The sequence below is a fragment of the Myiozetetes cayanensis genome, unplaced genomic scaffold (assembly GCF_022539395.1).
Source record: "Myiozetetes cayanensis isolate MyiCay16 unplaced genomic scaffold, myiCay2020 scf28, whole genome shotgun sequence".
Classification (NCBI taxonomy): Eukaryota; Metazoa; Chordata; class Aves; order Passeriformes; family Tyrannidae; genus Myiozetetes; species Myiozetetes cayanensis.
The window spans coordinates 5,851,292-5,869,831 of record NW_026087499.1 but is presented as its reverse complement, the minus strand read 5'-3'; the positions used below and the strand labels follow the sequence as shown (position 1 = coordinate 5,869,831).

Sequence of the window (18,540 nt, the reverse complement as noted above, 5' to 3'; positions counted from 1 at the left end):
TTTTATTAAGGTCCATATCCCATGGCAGAGGGTGTGTATCCCATGCCATGGGATCTCCAGGGGGCTGCAGGCAGGACTGAGTTCCATTTCCTTGCCAGTTCGGGCATGAACACAGCAGGGATTAAGCCTGCAGATAATTCTGCTTTTCTTAACCTGCAGTCTAGGCATTATTTTCCATAGGTGAGTTTTTAAGGATTTCTGGAAGAGTGATTGTGAGAGTGGGATTGAAATCATGAGTGGAAAATTGTGGGAATTCCAAGCATAACCTGTTGTTTCCTTATCTCTGTGGTGAATGGTGTAAACAACAGCAAGGAGATGTTTTCATCAGCTTCATCCAAACCACCCCAAACAACTGATTAGGCGGAATCTTTGTCTTCAAGAGACTGTATTTGCATATATTTACATGAATTTACAGGTTTTTATATGCATTTACATCTGCAAGCGAAATATTAAAAAATATATTTACTGCAGTATCTCACAGTGCAGGGAAAAAAAAAAGGGGGTTGTTCTCAGCTTTCAAATACAAAAAAAGGATCAGTGATTCATCAGAAAATGCTTCCCAGTTGTTCAAATAAGGAAAAACATTAGCAAAATACAGCCTAAATAAAAGAAGAAAACTACGTCTTTCTGCAGTGCAATTGAAATTTCCCATTTTAGAAGGTTTGGCTTCATTGCCTCAGTACCTGCTCTTTTGTGATATTAAAAACTCTGCATCACTCTGATATGAAAAAGCACAGATGGCACAAGAATTTCTGCTGTAATATATCAGTAAGAAAGGCAGCCCTGTAAACCATTTCTGGGGTGTTGGTTTTTTTTTTTCATGTGTAAAACATAAAAACATAAAAATTAAGCCTTGGTAGAGGGATAATGAAAGGACTCCTCGGGGTAGATTTGGCTCCTGCAATTTGTTTGGGGTTTCCACCACCCAAATGGTGTCTCTGAGGACCAGAGTTATGGCTGTTCCATCCCTGGAAGTGTCCAAGGCCAGATTGGAGAGGGATTGGAGCAACCTGGTGTGGTGGAAGGTGTCCCTGCACCTCCAGAGCAGATGAAAAAGTGAATTTGTTAAGGGTTGTCTGGTTAAAAGAAACGAAAAACCCTGGGGTTTGGGAATAAAAGGGGCTTGGGAATCCCTTCCTGGGTGTTGAACTGTTATAAATCTTCAGAAATACGGGGGTCAAAATTGCAAAGCAAAGATCAGGATGAAAGAAAACTTCCAGAGGACGCTGTTGGAGCTGCTGTGACCACGGGCACAGCTCCCAAAGCAAGATGCCCAGAAGTGGGATGATAAACCCCCAGTAGTGTTGGGTTTATTCATGGTGACAGAAATCTGAGCTGTAGGAATGACTTTACCACTATTTTGGGCCCAGGGAGTGATAACAAAACCTCTTTGGTGCTGGAGAATCCTGCATCTTTCCTGCTCATTTTCAATGGAGTAGTTTTAGGGCAATTTTGCCAGAAATGTCAAAATTTATCCTGTATAATAGGAAAAAAATAGAATCATATCATAGAATCCCAGACTGGTTTAGGTTGGAAGGGACCTTAAAGCTCATCTTGTTCCATGGGCAGGGACACCTCCCCCTACCCCAGGTTGCTCCAAGCCCCATCCAACCTGGCCTTGGACACTTCCAGGGATGGGGCAGCCACAGCTTCTCTGGGAAAATAGTGAAGAGGTTGTAAAATTGCCTTAGATACAATCAAGACAAATTGTTTATTATTAAACTCTCCTGTATAAAATTAATCTCATAAAACTGATGCTTCTGCCAAGAGCCTGGGGCGGTTCCTTTCCCGTGGAATTCCTGTGGCATTTCACCACATCCCAGGAATTCCAAAGAGAAAAGGCTTGGACAGCAGGTACCTGACAAAGTCCAAACCTCTCTGTGTGGGGAGAAACAGCTTTTCCTGGCAGAGTTAGGACAAAGCTCTTCCTTCTGCTGCTCTGGTGACCTTCATTCCTAGAGCAAAGATGAGGGAAAAGTGAGATCTCCCAGCACTGCCTCCAACATGGAGCTGGATCTCCAGCCAGGAAAGCTGGAAAGACTCCAACCACTCACACCAGATGTGGCTGCCTATTTTTTCCTTTGATGTAAAGAGGCTGAACTTGACTTGCAGCAGGGGAAACACATGGGCAGTGTTTGTTCTGATTCCAGGGAGGTTTTTAGGAGAGTGTCTTGGGCATTGCTAGAAGTGGGCATTGACTAGTAATTTTCCTAAAATCCACCTTGAACCTCCCAAGGTGCAATTTGTGGCTATTGCCTGTTGTTGGACTGTCTGATACCACTTCTCTGTCCTCTTTGTAATTGTCCTCCAAGGAGATGTAGTTGCTGGTAGGTCGATCCTTCAGCCCTCTCTTCATCTGCCAAAGCCAGCTCAGATGCCACCACATCTGGTTATAGTCACAGAATCACAGAACAGAATGTGCTGAACTGGAAGGGACCCACAAGGATCATCCAGTCCAACTCTTGGCCCTGCACAGGCCCAGCCCCAAGAGTCCCACCCTGTGCCCCAGAGGATCATCCAAACCCTCCTGGAGCTCTGGCAGCCTTGGGGCTGTGCCCACTGCCCTGGGGAGCCTGTTCAGTGCCAACCACCCTCTGGGGGAAGAACCTTTCCCTGAGATCCACCCTGAGCCTGCCCTGACACAGCTCCAGCCATTCCCTGGGGGCTGTCCCTGGTCCCCCCAGAGCAGAGCTCAGTCCTGCCCCTCCTCTACCCCTGCCCAGGCAGCTGGAACTGCAGGGAGGTCTCCCCTCAGTCTCCTCCTCTCCAGCTGAACACCCCAAGTGCCCTCAGTGTCCTCACAGGGCTTCAAATCAAGGCCCTTCCCCATCTTTGTTGCCTCCTTTGGACATTCTCTAAAGGTTGCAATCACAAAATCATATCCTAGAGCCCAGAAAGGTGAGGTGTGTCAGGTGTGTCATGGCAGTGGAGGCACCTACACAGGAAATCCACCCCAGTACAAGACCCCTGGGCAGTACCAGGCAGGACAGGAGGCATTTGCATAGCTTTTATTGCTGTTGCTACAGCCCAGGTTAAACACTTGAACATATGAGGTTGTACAGACTATGGAATGTCATCACCTACAGAGGACAGAGGAAGCCAATCCAGCAGTGGCCCTGTAAGGCAAGGTTTCCGTGGTTCCATGTGTTGATCAGAGAAGTGGAATTGTCTGAGAAAAGCCAGAGAACTGAGTTTGTGCATCATGGATTTCTGTGGGCTTTCAGTGACGGCCTCTCTGCTCCAAACTGAGGCTGATGAGCAGCACACAGAGTGAGGACACTGAGGCAACCAGAGAGAGGCTGGTGGGACTCTTGGCACTTGTGCCTGCCACTGTTCCCACCACAGGGATGTGCTGTTGGCCATTAACGACGTGGAATCGTTGATTCACCAGGGTTGGAAAAGACCTCCAAGGTCACTGAGTCCAACCACCCACCCAGCACTGTCACGTTCACCACCAAAACACGTCCCCAAGTGCCACACCCACACGTTCACTGAACACCTCCAGGGGTGGGGAATCCACCACTGCAGGTGCTCCTGTCCTCAGTGCAGAGCTGCCCAGGATGATGTCCTTTCCCTCAGCATCTTCACTCACACCTGGGGACATTTGCAGACAGACACCCAGCCCAAAACACCCAGAAAGATTCCCACGCATTCCTGCGGTCAAACACCACAGTCACACCCTTTCCTGTCCAGCTGGAATGTCCCAGATTATGTCCATGTGGTCCTGCCCACAAAAGTGAGCTTCTATTTCTCCCCTGAAGTTCTACAACATCCTTGGTGTGACCACCACTTCTGCAGAAATCCATGGAGCCAAGACCACGTTGTTCTCTGCTCTTTTCACAGTTTCCTCCTTGTGACCTGGAGGAAAAAAAAAGAATCCCAGGGATCCCAAGCAGGGCCTGGGGTCAGGTTGGTGCCGTATTTTAGCACATCAGGCTTTTGGCAAACCCAGGTAAGGGATCTTGCTCTTGGTAGATGGGCTCCTGAAAAGCCCTGGAAACAAAACCCTTGGACTGAAGAAGAGATATTTTCTGAGAGACACAGGGCATTTCCAGCCCTTTGATGATACCAGTCGATAACTACAGTGGTCATCAAACAGACAATGGAAGCGTGGACACTTCAGTGCTCAGCTTTGTTTTTATGGCATCCAAACACAATCCCCCCAGCACATTCCCACCTCTTTTTTATGCATCCCAGCTGGCCTTTTGTGCATTTTTCGGGGGTTGCCAGCCGTTAAAAGTCACATCAGAAGTGGGAAGTCATTTTAGAAGCATTTGTTTGGCAAAAGAGCCCTTTGCCACCACCTCTCCCTTTTAAATGGCTTCCCTGGAGCCACCCAGAGTCTGGTAAGACACAGATTTGGAGCCACCTCCCAGAGGAGGCGAGGGGAGCAGGGGGTGTTTCAGCTGTAGAACACGGGCTTGCGGAGCACCCGCACCACGTTGTACGTGTTCAACCCCGGAGCGTCAAAGCCAGGGGACAAACCCTTGCGGTCAAAGGGGTAAAAGTTAAAGAGCTGCCCGTTTTGGGTCTCCAGGGAGATGGAGGCAGAGCCCAGGTGCAGGACACACGGGAACTCCTTGTCGAAAACCACTTGGAAAACGCGATCCTCCAGGTGGTGGAGCTTGATCGTCCGGTACTTCTCGGGGATCAGCTCCTCCACGTGAGGCCCAAACTGCTGCATGGTCAGCACCCCACCAATGCCAACTTTGATCTCATAGAAAGTCAGGTTGGAATAGGTGTAGTAGCCAACATAAGGGACAGGGTTTGGGGGGGGGACCACGCTCTTCTCTGCCTCCCTGAAAGCCGTCTCCATGGCCGGCACGAGGTACTCGTACGTCTGAGTCACGACATCCCCGCCCTGAGGCCTGGGCCCTGCCATGAGCACGATGAAGCTCAGGCGGAGCTTGGGGATGAGAGAGAAGGTGGCTGAGTAGCCATCGAGGTCCCCATCCTTCCTGATGACGTCGTAGCCCAGCTGCTCGTTGATCTCCCAGGGCGTGCCGGTCTTGTTGGCGAAGTAGTCCCTGGAGCACTTGAGCAGCGGGGTCAGCATGGTCTTCACGGTGTCGGGCGCCAGGAGCCGGCGGTGGTAGGTGCCCAGGAACACCATGGCCAGCTTGGCCAGGTCTGCAGCCGTGGAGTACATCTGCCCAGAGGGTCTGTACCAGCCCAGGTCGTAGAGCGGGGCCGGCTGGCGGCTGCCGTAGAAGCCCACGGCCATCTGCGAGCGGATGGGCGGCGTGAGGTCGAACCCCGTGTCCTCCATGCCCAGGCGGTCCAGGACATGCTCCGACACCCAGCGCTGGTACTGCCCGTCGGCCCCGTGCTCGGCCAGCACGTGGGCCAGCAGGGAGAAGGCCAGGTTGCTGTAGTGGCACCTGAGAAGGAGGAGGAAGGTCTTGGGGTCAGCTTTAAACACAGTGCGGGTGGGACAGAACGGCGCCCGTGTCGGTTGTTTGGGGTGGATTCACATTTTAGGGGATGATGTGCTGAAGGGAGAGGAGAGGTGGAGGAGAGGCAGATACACTGTGGGTGTGGATGTGAAACAGATCTCTGTAGTTTAGGAAAGATTCACGTTTTATGGAATGACATGGAGGGAGAGGGATAGTGGGGGTGATGTCACAAAATAGTGATCGTGTCTCTTATGTAGGGGAAAATCCTCATTTTATGGAGTGGCATGGTAAAGGGAGGTGAAGGAGAGACAGGGATACAGCGTGGATGTGGACATGGATATGGATATGGATATGGATGTGGATGTGGATATGGATATGGATATGGATGTGGATATGGATGTGGATATGGATATGGATGTGGATGTGGATATGGATGTGGATATGGATGTGGATATGGATATGGATATGGATGTGGATGTGGATGTGGATGTGGATGTGGATATGGATGTGGATGTGGATATGGATATGGATATGGATATGGATGTGGATATGGATATGGATATGTGGATTGTGGATATGGATATGATAGATATGGATGTGGATGTGAGATGTGGATGTGGATATGGATATGATATGGATATGGATGTGATAGATGGATATGATATGGAATGATAGGATATGGATATGGATATGAATGATATCGATATGGATATGGATATGGATGTGGATATGGATGTGGATATGGATGTGGATATGGATATGGATGTGGATATGGATATGGATATGGATATGAAAAATCAGTGGCTATGACCCTTATTTAGGGGAAAAAGCAGATTTTATGGAATCACTTGATTAAAAGAGAGGAGCGATGAAGGAGAGACAGAGAAAGACTCTGTGTTGTTGCCTTGTTGTTCAGTCAAGACAGAGAAATATTTCACAGCAACATCAGCAGAGTTATTGAGCTCTGGTGGACAGAAAGATCTGGGGATGAAACAGAAACACCCCAATAAATTTGCATAACCTGACTTACTGCTTATAACAGTTCACAAAGAACACATCCATTGTTTTTAGAGCAAACAGAGTTCCAGGTGTTCCCTCAGAGGTCTCAAAATCCCAGGTAAGCCTCTTTGGGGATTGACTCTGGTATAATCACTTAAACACCTAAGCTACCTTAAGATGATAAAGGCACTTAAAGGGCACTTAAAAGCCCACAAAGCAGCAACCAGCACAGTGAAGTCATTAGAGAAGTGCTTCAGTCTTTAATATCCATCAAGTGATTTAAGCCTTTACACTTGAATGAAGTTTAATGGCGTGAAGACATGAATGAATAAGTTTTTTAAAAACATTTTCAAAATTCATTGTATTTGCAGCTTGGTTGTTTATTTGGGTTTTGGTTTTTTTGGGTTTTTTTCAATTCTGTGAAGCCACACATCTCACTGAGGCCTATTTAGGTCATAAATTTGGTACCACTTCAACCTTTTCGAGCCCATCTGGTTGAATAAAAGTGTGGTGAGCGTATATATTTATTACCCTAAGAATAAACACATTCTGGGTCTAAAATTTTATGTCTGAAATGGAGTTGAACTTCAACATAGAAAAATATATTAAAATGTCTGTGTCAATAAGTGGGAACTTCTTTGGGAAGTATGTCCAGGAACAGGGAGAGAGTTAAAACTATCAACATTAAGTTGATATTTATTAAGTTATTAAGATGTTATGAGACTGTGAGTTGATGTCCCTGTGTATCTACACGGGGAGCACAATATAAAGATATCAACAGAGATAATACCAATAAAGATATAAAAATATCAAAGAAAACTATGTTATTAAAGTGTTAAAATCCTTGAAGGAATATCTATTGTAACCTCCTACATGATATGGGAAAGAATTAACAGAAGTGAAGGAACCTCTGAGCTTTCCTCCTTCATGGCCACGGCAGATCCTCAGCCACCCTGGGTAAATTATTTCAGGATGCAATTCTGTTCCCTGACCATTTTGCAGACTTGGAAAAACTTTCCCAAGTTGGTTACACTCCTTTCCCTCACCTGATGTCCACTGGATCCTTTTTTTAAAGGAAGTTTAAAGTTTAAGGAAGTGTGGGAGTGTCCAAGGCCAGGTTGGATGGGGTTTGGAGTAACCTGGTCTAGTGGAAGAGGGGTGGAACAAGTTAATCTTTAAGGTCTTTTCCAACCCAAACCATTCTGGGATTCTATAATTCCATGATGGTTTTGAATGTTTGCAACTCAGGTAATGGACTTTTAACAGGCCATAGAAATTATAAAAAGCGTTCACAGACTTTATAGATAATTTAGAGACATACAAGTGACTACAGACATGATTTTAACTGAAATCTGTGACTGTTTAAACTGTTAAAACTGTTTAAACTAACATTTCCACTAGAGAAAACCTGCATTTAAGGTTTATTGGACCCAACTGTGGCAGTTTAACTTGCCTCATCTAGACCTGACAAATAAAAAATAGAATTACAGAATATTCTGAGTTGGAAGGGACCCACAAAGATCATCAGGTCAGCTCCAGCCTCAGACAAGTGCGTGGGGAGGTGGCTGAAGCTCCCTTTGGGAATGTTTATCCACTGGCCATGGAGGTTGCAGGTGGGGCTAAGAATGAAAAGCACTCTCCTAAAAGCTCCTAAAATTAATCCATATGACCTGCTAAAGAGAGGAGAGACAGTGTGGGTATGGATATGGGTATGATAAATGTCTCTTACTTAGGGGAAAATTCACATTTGATGGAATGACATCGTAAAGAGAGGGGAAGGATGAAGGAGAGACAGGGACACAGCGTGAATATGGATGTGGAGATGACCCAAAAGCTCGGAAATGAATCCATCTGACCTGGTTCCTGGATCAGCCACCAGCACATCATCCTTCAGGAGAGCCAGGGCGTCCTGCGTGCTGCCCTTCCACAGCAGGCTGGTGGATCTGAGCCTCCTGGGCAGACCTGTGCCAGGGAAAAGGGGTTAATTCCAGGGAAAGCATGGAAATGATGAGTCTGGTGAAGAGGGAACAGAAAACCAAGAGTCAGTGGCAAAGTGGAAGCGACAATGATGGACACAAAAGGACCTGTTCACACCACACTGCAGGACCCTCAAACCTGGGGGGTGTGAGTCCTACCCAGCATGAACTCGGAGTGCCACATCTCAGTGAAAACACCTCCAGGAATGATCCAAAAGCTCCTGTATCCCCAGGTGTGTTTTGGCTTGGTGGGTGTTGGGGAAATCCCTGCCAATATTGCCGTGGGACTCTGCTCCCCTGACTACAAAGGTGTGCAACAGCCATTTTTTACCAGGATTTCATTCTTTACTCCTCACTTTTGAGGGTTTGAACTTCTCTGAATGGCTCCAGGCTTGGCCTAAAGTATTTTTGTCTTCCCCCCTGCCCATCTTTAGCAACATTTATTAAAGGGTTCTGAATGTAGGAAAAAACAAACTTATTTTCACCGGGGAAAATGCTGGTTTTTTAACTTTTAGTTCCATACTGAGCATGGATTCCCTAAAATCTTTTGACCAGTAGTTTTTAAATTGCCCCAGTTCCTCTGAACAGGATCTGTGGCTCACCAAGTCCAGAACTTGGATTACACCTTGAGTGGAGTCCTTGTGGCTGCTTTCTGCTCACTTTGATGTAGAAGTGGGGAGGAAACTGGGAAGTGTTTGTGACAGAAAAGCAGCTTGTAATAGTCTGCTCAGTGACCATGGGCTTAATCACAGAACTATGGAATTGTTAGTGTTGAAAAAGCCCTCTGAGATGGAGCCCAGCCATCAGGCCCAGCACCAACCACCATCATGTCCACCACCAAACCACGTCCCCAGTGCCCCATCCACACGTGGTTCAAACACTTCCAGGGATGGGGACTCTTCCAATGCTTTTCAAACTTCCCTGTGAAAATCCTTCTCCTAAAACCCAGTCTAAGCCTTCCTTGGTGCAACATGAGGGTTTTTCCTCTCCTCCTGAATCCTGGTAAAGCTGAAGGAGGCCCCACTTTTTTTTGGAGCAGCGACTCTTGTTCTTCTCAGTTGGCCTGACCTTGGGATTCGAGCTGCAATGAGAGCACTGTTCGTGCTCCTGCTCTGTGGTTGTTTGTGCAGCTGAGTGACCAGGTAAGTGATGCATTTACCAGGACACAATGGGCTCCTTCATTTCCTCCTTGCTGCAAAGACAATGTTGGACCATGGGAGGGTTCCCCAGAGCCCTGACAGCAGTGCAGTGTCTCTCCTGAGGTTCATTAAGAATGATAAACCAGAGGATGTGTGAGCATAATTACAACCCATAGTCACGGATTTATAGCTCATGGGCTGCTAATTGATGTGACAAGCACACTGTTAATAATTTACAACCTCATCCCATCCTGTCATTGAGATGTGTTTGAAAATCCTGGGCTTAACAAGCTGGAGCTCCCAACCAGAAATGTGCTGAGTGCTGAGGAGAAAGACCTTTGGAGTTCCTTTTGTAATATTCAGTGGAGAAGAGCCCAGATAATGAGAATCTATTAGGGATCACTTTCCACTGGAAGAATTCAGATGAAAACCACTTTACAATTCAGATGAAAACCACTTTACAATGTGTCATGCAGGGGCTTTGATCCTGGTGCCAAGCAAAACCTACTCCTTTTTTTGGGGGGGTTTTGACAGACAGCAAATGTAATGTGGGACCTCGACATTCAATTCATTTGCAGCTGGGATTTTGAAACTCTGCTTTTGCTTCTAGTAAATTGTCAGGGTCTGAGGTGGTTGTTGTGTCCTGCTGATGTGGGCTGAGAAATTTGGGCCAAATTCTAAAAACAACAAAAAAAAAAAAAGGCAATGGAGGGGCTGCACAGAACAAGAGACCAGGGGCACTTTTGACTTGTTCTTCTCCCAGCATTTCTGGGGTGCACTTCACACCTCACTGGGTGACAGGAGCCCTAATTTTAGGGCATTTATTCCAACCTGCAGTAATGCAGAGGCTAAAGAGATTTACCAAAGTGCCACACAAGATAACCAGCACAGTCTCTTTGACCATTTTAAATTGTGGAATCTCTCAGTTGAGTATTAGCAGCTTTATTTCCGAGAAAGGTTAAAATTCTGAGTCCTGTGAGCTCCTTCTACCTTAATGTAACAGTTACCCAGTTCTGAAGTAGCAGCACATTCATTCTCCTCTGCCAACCAGTGCAGAGCCATGAATAGCTCAGGAATCCCGGATCAGGAGCCACGCTGGCAGCTAAATTTAGCTCATCAATCAAGGTCTTTCTATTCAAAGCAAAGAGGTTTGGTGCCTCTTTGACCCCCAACTCCACATCTCAGAAAAACCAGAGTGCTCTGGGCTGGAGCACAAGGCACTGTTATGCAATAAGAGTTTCAAGATATTTCAGGAATAAGATGGTGGGATGCACCAGGAAAAAAAAATTGGGGGTGTTGGGATATTTGGTGAATAAAATACTAGGATGTGGTGGGAACAGAATGATGGGATAAAATATGGCAGGAATAAAATATTGGGATATGTGACATGTAAAACCTTGGGATGGGATGGGATTTAATGTTGGGAACATGCTGTGAATAAAGAATTGGGATATGTGGGGAATAGAATATTGGGAGTGAAATGCTGGTGTGTGTGTTGAATCCAACCCTGTGGTACCAAATTGTGAGGAATCTGAATCACTTTCCAGGGGAAAAACAACCCCCCAGCCCACGGGGCAGCTTGGTCCCTTTCCTGGCAGGTGACCTGGGCAAGAGTTTCCTTTTAGCACTCCAGGAAGCCGCTCCCAGGAGTCCTTCTGACCTCTGGGAAGGGCACAGGAGCAGGGTCCACGCTGGGAAAGAGCCTCTCAGGAGCCTTTTTGCACCCCTGGAACTTGGGCTGTGGTGTCTGTGGGCTCTGAGGTGGCCCAGAGCAGGGCTGGCTCACCTGAGAGCTGGCTGGCCATCCTGCGCAGGGTGACGGGCGACGGCTTCAGTGGGGTCGAGCCCTTCTCCAAAAACACCAGCCCATCTGCTGTGTATCTCTGCTCTGAGTCCTTCAGCCTGCCCAGGGGGTTCTTGATGACGAAGTTCTGGGCGTAACGCTCCAAGGGGTCGTCCAGGGAGGTGACCTTGCCTTCCTCCCACATCTTGTACAGCATGATGGTGGGGAAGATCTTGGAGACGCTGGCGATTCTGCGAGGGGACAAACAGGTAGGGAAATTAAACTTTAGGAAGCTCATGAATGAAGAGGAAAGATGGTCAGTACGTGGGATCACCGTAGCTTTCACAGCACCTTGACAGAGGTCAAGGCAAACTTTCCAAAAATGTTTATTCCAAGGACAAAATCTGACAGTCAGAGTGCAGCCCATGTGTTTCATGCATGATCCTTCAGGGCACACGGTGTGACTCCTGGGGATGAGCATGTGCAGGGCTGAGGGCTGGGCTGGATGATCCTTTTGGGTCCCTTACAACTTAGCATATTCTGTGATTCTGTGACACCTTTGCCCGTTCTAAAGGGAAGGGTTAAAATGCAGGTAAGAAGCTTGAATTGATATCCTTAAATCTTAACCCTTACTGATGGACAGCCTCTGTCTGTGCCCAGTAGTGCAGTGGCTGCAGATCTTTTCCTAGTCACTTAGTGTTCATAAAATTACCTATTTTGTAAATGATTGGTTAGTAAATACTGATCTCTGCTCTGTGAGGACCAGGGACAGGCCAGGGAATGGCCTGGAGTTGTGTCAGGGCAGGGTTAGGTTCTCACGAAAAGGATTTCAGGAAAAGGTTCTTCTCCCAGAGGGTGGTTGGCACTGAACAGGCTCCCCAGGGCAGTGGGCACAGCCCCAAGGCTGCCAGAGCTGCAGGAGGGTTTGGATGATCCTCTGGGGCACAGGGGGTGACTCCTGGGAATGGTCCTGTGCAGGGCTGAGGGTTGGACTGGATGCTCCTCGTGGGTCCCTCCCAGCTCAGCACATTCCGCGATTTTGCGACAAAAACTTGCTGGCAGTTCGTTGGAATTTTATGATTAAAATCACGGAATTACAGATCCCTTTAGGGTGGGAAAGCCCTCTATGATCATTAAGCCTCACCATTTACCCAGGGCCACCCCTAAACCTTGTCCCCAAGTGGGAGATCTGCACGTTTGGAGCTGCCTCCATCCCGTCCCCGTGGCGCAAGCGGGCAGCGCGTTCGGCTGTTAACCGAGAGGCTGGTGGTTCGAACCCACCCGGGGACGTGGAAGTGATTCCAGGGCATGATTCCAGGGGCTGGAACTACACCTTTAATGTTCCTTCCAACTCAAACCATCTAATGGTTCTGGGAGGAAAAAGGGCAGGAGGTCATTTTAACCGTTATTACAGACGGGGAAGGAACGGGTGATTGGAAACTTTCCAAAAATGTTTATTCCAAGGACAAAACTTGACAGTCAGAGTGCAGCCCATGTGTTTTATGGATAAGAGAGGTAGAATTCACTGAAAATACATCTTGAAAGGAAAATATTTTTTTTGTTGTTGTTTTTTTAGCACATATTAAGAGCTGGATTCTATATTCACCTAAAGAAATAACATACACTTATTCATCCTCCCAGTGTCATACTGGCTAAGTCTATTTTATGTATGGTAGAAACTCTCCCCAACCCCCAAATTTTTCCTAGGCTGATATATTATTATTATTATTATTATTATTGCTTTAATTAATATTTTAACCCTCTGGCCCTGTCTTCTCTCTGTTCTCTTTTTTCAGTAACTGTGCCAGTTCTCAGCCTTCAGATTTGTGCACTAGACCTCCTCAAAATATGGAGCCACTCCCATGAAGGTTCTTCAGAATGGTCATTTAAAACATTATCAGATCAAATTAAGAAAAAAATCAATAAATTCATCCTAAGCAACTCATTAAACCACCAGCAAGTGATAATTTGGGGATTTGACTGAAGCATCGTCTCATAAAGTCTCAAGAGATGTTCCTGAAGGGAACATGACTGTGGCTCTATTCCCAGGGATCAGATCTCCATGTGTGGATGTGCCCTTTCCTGGCTCCCTGCCTGTGCCAGGGGTACATTTTCCTGCCTTTTCCTGGTTCTCTGCCTGTGCCAGGGCTCTCACCTGTAAATGGTGTATTCGTTGGGCACGGCCGAGGAGGGGTCAGAGATGTTCTTCTTCCCAAAGTTTCCTGTCCAGAGCACTGTGTCATTGTAGATGACGATGGCAGACATGGCTGGGAGCCCTGAGCTGTGCATCTTCTGCCTCAGCATCAAATCCACCTGGAGAACAAGGGGAGACCAGGAATTCCCAAATGAAAACTCTTATAGTGCATCCAGCCTGTATCAGACCACCAGCCCTCCTCACTCCTGAGCACTCCAGAGGGGTTCTGTGAAATGTGTTTTGTCACAAGAAAATATTTTAATTGTTCAACAGTTTCTTAGAATTGCTTATGTTGAATTATCCAGTGTCTTCCTTTTGGTCTACATGTCGAAGAGCCTGTTGCTCATCCTTGTAATATTTAAGATTAAAACCAAAAACCAACGTGTAATAACTGTAAATTCTTCCCTTTTAAATTGTACCCTGCACATCTGTACTCTGCATTAGTTATTTTAGGGTCACAGATGTGCAAGAAGAAGACTTTTCAAATATCCCATGGGACTTTTCACTCCACGAATCACCAGACCTTCCAGTGGACAACTGATCATGTTTCTCCATCAGAGCTTTCCTCTGGGTAAGAGAACTGCTCGAGGACCTGTCCTGAATGTTCACTGGAGGAGTTTCATATCACCCATTTCCAGGTTCACCTGTTCTCCTTGATTCCACACCTCCTTCCCAGAGATGCTCAGAGGCAAATGACACATTCCCCCCTGCTCTACCCCTGCAGGAGAGCAGCCACGAGGCTCCCTCTGTTCCCTTCTCCCCACAGACCTTCTCCAGGGCATCCTTCAGGATGGGGATGGGGTGGTCCAGGGGTACCGGCTCAGGGTAGCGGGGACACATCTGCACAGACTCTGATCTCACTTCCATCACAGAAGGGCCTGGAAAACATGGCAGAGGGAGCACAGGTGACTCCAACAGACACACTGACAAGGTTTAATCTCACTGCAAAAAAGTGGGGAGAAAGGGTTTTATCAATGTCCCGAATTTCTGTGCCAAACTATGGGCGAGGTTCAAGTCGAGTTACTCACTGGGCTCCACCTTGGGGAGGCTGTACTGCCACAGGAAGCAGCCTGTCATTGCCACAGACAGCAGGAAGAGGAAGACAACCAAGACATGGATCCACTTCACCTCCATAGCAGTGAGTTTGAGGAAGCTCCGGCTGCTGGGAGCCTTCTGCAAGCAGAAAAGGAGTCAGAGAGAGAGAAAAAACCACCTCTCCTGCATTACAGCTGGTGGGAGAGGCCCAGTGCACCAGAGATCAAAGCTGCTGAAGGGACGTGGGTTGATTTGAGCCCCCTGGTCCAGTGGAAGAGCAGAATGAGATGGGTTTTGAGGTCCTTTCCAACCCAAACCAGTCTGGGATTCTGGGAGAATTTCAGCACCAGAGCTGGGCATACCAGCCCATGTTGGGACAACTGGAACCAGAGATGACTTCTTGCCTTTCAGTGAAGTTGGCAAGCCTTACCTTGTGGGTTCTTGTAGAAGAACACAACTACTCCTTCTGCCTTCCCCCTCCCTGCAGGTGAACACCCATCAGACAGGATTCTCAGATACAGCTCTCAGTCCCTCCCTTCTCAACCATCAGCACTTATTCCTGGATATCTTTCCAGCCCCCTTTTTCTTTTCCCCAGAGTCAGCATCTGTTCATGGCACCCACCAGCCAGATCATCTGAGTGGATCCAGGTTTTCCAGATGAACGACGGAATTTTTTCACCGTTTGCTGCCCTCACCCTTCCATGTTGGGCCTGTAAATCCCGTCCTATCACGTACCATCTGCAGGCTTGGCGTTTACAGATGCCATGTTTTGGGGAAACTGGCTGATATTTTGAGTGTGTGCAGCTCTCACAACACTGGAGACCATCCAGGTTGGGGAGAGAACCAGATCAACGCTGAAGAAAAACAAGGAACAGATGACAAACGAGGAGGTGCCTGAGCCTGGGCTGTGCTCCTTCCCTGCCTGCAGGAGGTCAGGAGGGTGCTTTTGAAAGTTTGGCAATTAATGTTACAAAACATATGGGCTGCCATTTGCCTCCAATATGGTCCACATTCCAAAGCTGTTTCAGGTTGTCTGGACTCACTCGTGGGATAGACAGATTGAAATATTCATATTCCCTTTAGATTTCCACATGGCCCTATTCTTTTCCTTTTTTTTTTTTTTTTGAGATGCAGGAGGGTTCAGGCAAAAGCTTCTCCAAATCAGCTGAGCCTTGTCAGTCCCAACCAGGGAATTCCAGACTCCCCCAAGGCTCTGTGGCTCAGGAAGGATCCAGCTGTGTTTTCCAGCCCCTGATGAAACTCTAGGTTGCACTTCCTGCGCGATAACAGGAACACATCACAGTTCTTCCTGAAGCTTTTCAGCCTGTTCAGACACTCCCATGGGAATTTCTGAAGGCAGGTTCTTCCATAACACGATTAAAACTTCAAGGGTGGCTTAAGATCATGCAGGTACCTGCAACCTCCCCCAACCTGAGCCTGCCAGAGCACACGAGGTCCATGTCCCACCCTGGGATGTGTTTCTGAACAGGGCAATGCCATTTTAGCACCAAAGCCATTTTTGTTTGGATGTCCTAACCTCCTGAATTCCTTAGTAGGTAGGAGATCACACTGCTCCAGGAGGAGCCTGTGTGTTGAGATCTCTTTAATCCCCCACCCTGGCAGGGTTCAAGGATGTCACCTAGAGCTGTTTTCCTGCAGCAAGGAGTGGCACAGGGCCCTCTTTGCCCAGCAGTGGTCATGGGATGGCTTTTTTTGGCTTCAGTCCCATCACAATAATGTGATTCCCCCGCCTATTTTCTCTGTTCTTCTGCCTCTTCCCTTGTGTCACTGAGAAACCCTGATTTCTGAGTCCCTCAGAGTGAAAGGAAATGCATTTTCTGGTGTATTCCTCATCTCATAGATTCCAGACTCCTTGGATCACTAACTGAGGACCCAGAGATACCAACACTGAGCTCATCCTTTAGTCCAAACATCCTTCAGTCCAACCTCCCCTTCACCTCTTTCAGGTCATGAGTGCCCTGAATGTTTTTTTCATTTTTTGCCCTATAATTTAGTGGGAATGCAAAGAAACCCTGAAGGTGCCATGGACTAGAGACATGGATCTCTCCTTTATTGATGGAACACCCAAAAGTGTGAGAAACATTCATCCCCCCCCCTCAGGAGATGCTCCACCCTCCAAACCACCTTTCAGGAAAAAACCCCACTGTTTCCCCGCACCTGGAAGAGTTTGAGGGAAGCAGATGGATAAATCCCTACAAACAGACTCCTCACAGCTCCCACTCCGGGGCCTGTCTGGTCCCACCTCCCTCTCGGCTGGTTTTGTGTTGCTCAGTGACCGTCTCTGCTCGCACGCAGCCACAGCCGGGCAGAGGGGGGGGCGAGGGGGGGGCTTCCGAGCACTTAAACGCATGCAAATAAATGCAAATACATGCAGAACAAGCTCACACGGCTCCCCAGGGGGTAGGTTGGCAGCATGATACATTTTTTTTTTCCCTCCTGAGCTTTGAAAAATTAGGACGGGGAGGGGGAAGTATTTGGGATTCCTACGGGCCACCCAGGTGCACGGTCCACCCACTGCGGACCAGTCGGTCCACGAATATCCCAACGCTGGTCAGGGAGATGCAGAAGACCCCCAGCCCCCCTCACATACCAGCAGCAGGAGTGTCTTAATCCCAAAGGCTGTTGTTGTCCCACGTCCAGGGGTGTGAGGAACAAAACGAGCCCACTCCGCCCCGGGCAGGGGGGAGCGCGGGGTGCCACCATCCTCTAAATTCACCCGCGGGTCACTGGAGGTGCTGCTCGGTCACGGCGGCCGGGTTTAGCTTCCCCAAAAATCCCTCTCCGGGTCTCCCCGTCCATTGGAGCCATGGGAGCCCTCCCGAGGATGCTGCTGAGCTCCCCCGGGCAGGGGGATTAAGGGATGGGGACGGGGGGGACGGACACAGGATGGCGTTTGCACTCAGGAAAGTGCCCGAGGGATTGGATGTTAATTCTCCCTAATGCTTCTGTGCCATGTGTGTGAATCACGGCTGCAACCAGGAGGGCTTCGCCGTCTATTTATAGCGCTTTCATCTCCTCCTGACATCGGAACATGAGGCGATTAAGCAGGAGAGGGACAGTCCCTAAGAAGCTCCCGGGCCGGACAGGGCAGGTTGGGCTGCTCGGGAAAGGAGGGGAGGTGGGGAGATAAACCAGGAGTTCAGGCACTCTCTGGGCTTAATCCTGAGCAGCCTCCTGGAGCTCCCCGGCAGTGACACACAAGGGAGTCATTCCCAGCTCACCGGACACAACCGGGATTTCTTTCCCTTCGGATCTGGAGGATGGTGGGGGGTTATGGTCTGCACGAGGGGAGCCTTACCCGCAGCGGTAACCCCTCCATGGCCGCTCAGGACTCTCTTCTCATCCCCCGTTCTGCCTGTCTGCACAAACAGCAGGCTCATAAACCCCTGTGATGAGGAGAAACCAACAGTTAGTGCAGGAAAAAAGTGGAGTCAGAGCGAGGGAATTCCAGGGTAACCAAGCCCAGCTCGGGTAAACAGAACAGCAGGGAGGGGCTGGTTTTGGATAGGTGATTTTCCAGCCCAAATCATAGTAACCATACGAGGTGAGTCCTCATTAACACCTTCCCTTTCTCTGCCTCTGGTTTGGTATTTACCCCCGAAGAACCACTTGACTCCTTGGGTGATTTAAGAGCCATTCCCAGCTCTCCAAGGGCCCAGCTTCAGAAATGGTCCCTTTCTTCCCCCTTCAAAGAACCACTTGACTCCTGGACTCCCCTGGGGCCATTCCCATCTCCCTGAGGGCACTGCCCAGTCCCCTGGCAGGAGGTGTCCCCTGTCAGGCTGGGCAGTACGATGTGGCACAGATTTCTCACTTCCCAGGGCCATCCTCACCCCATCTCCAAACACAAGGAACCAGAGTCACTGTGCCTGCTCCACAGGGTCCTTCCAGCCCCCTCCAAGTCTTCACCACCTTGCTCCCTCCACACAGCCAACAACACCCCCCTTACACCTGGGACTCACAGACACCTGTGTGACAGCTTTGGAAGTGCCAAGAT

The 18,540-nt window shown here is 48.4% G+C and overlaps 1 protein-coding gene and 1 non-coding gene across 2 annotated transcripts; one reads left to right on the top strand and one right to left on the bottom strand.

Moving 5' to 3' along the window:
• Positions 1-4,402: 4,402 nt before the first annotated feature.
• LACTBL1 (lactamase beta like 1) lies at positions 4,403-17,886 on the bottom strand. The gene is given in 7 exon segments (XM_050322176.1): positions 4,403-5,381; positions 8,252-8,357; positions 11,297-11,544; positions 13,449-13,606; positions 14,256-14,365; positions 14,516-14,660; positions 17,842-17,886. Coding segments are annotated over 7 exon segments (1,791 nt in total).
• Positions 12,510-12,583, top strand: TRNAN-GUU (transfer RNA asparagine (anticodon GUU)). Its single transcript has one exon. It is a non-coding gene; the product is annotated as a tRNA-Asn (tRNA).
• Positions 17,887-18,540: the final 654 nt, after the last annotated feature.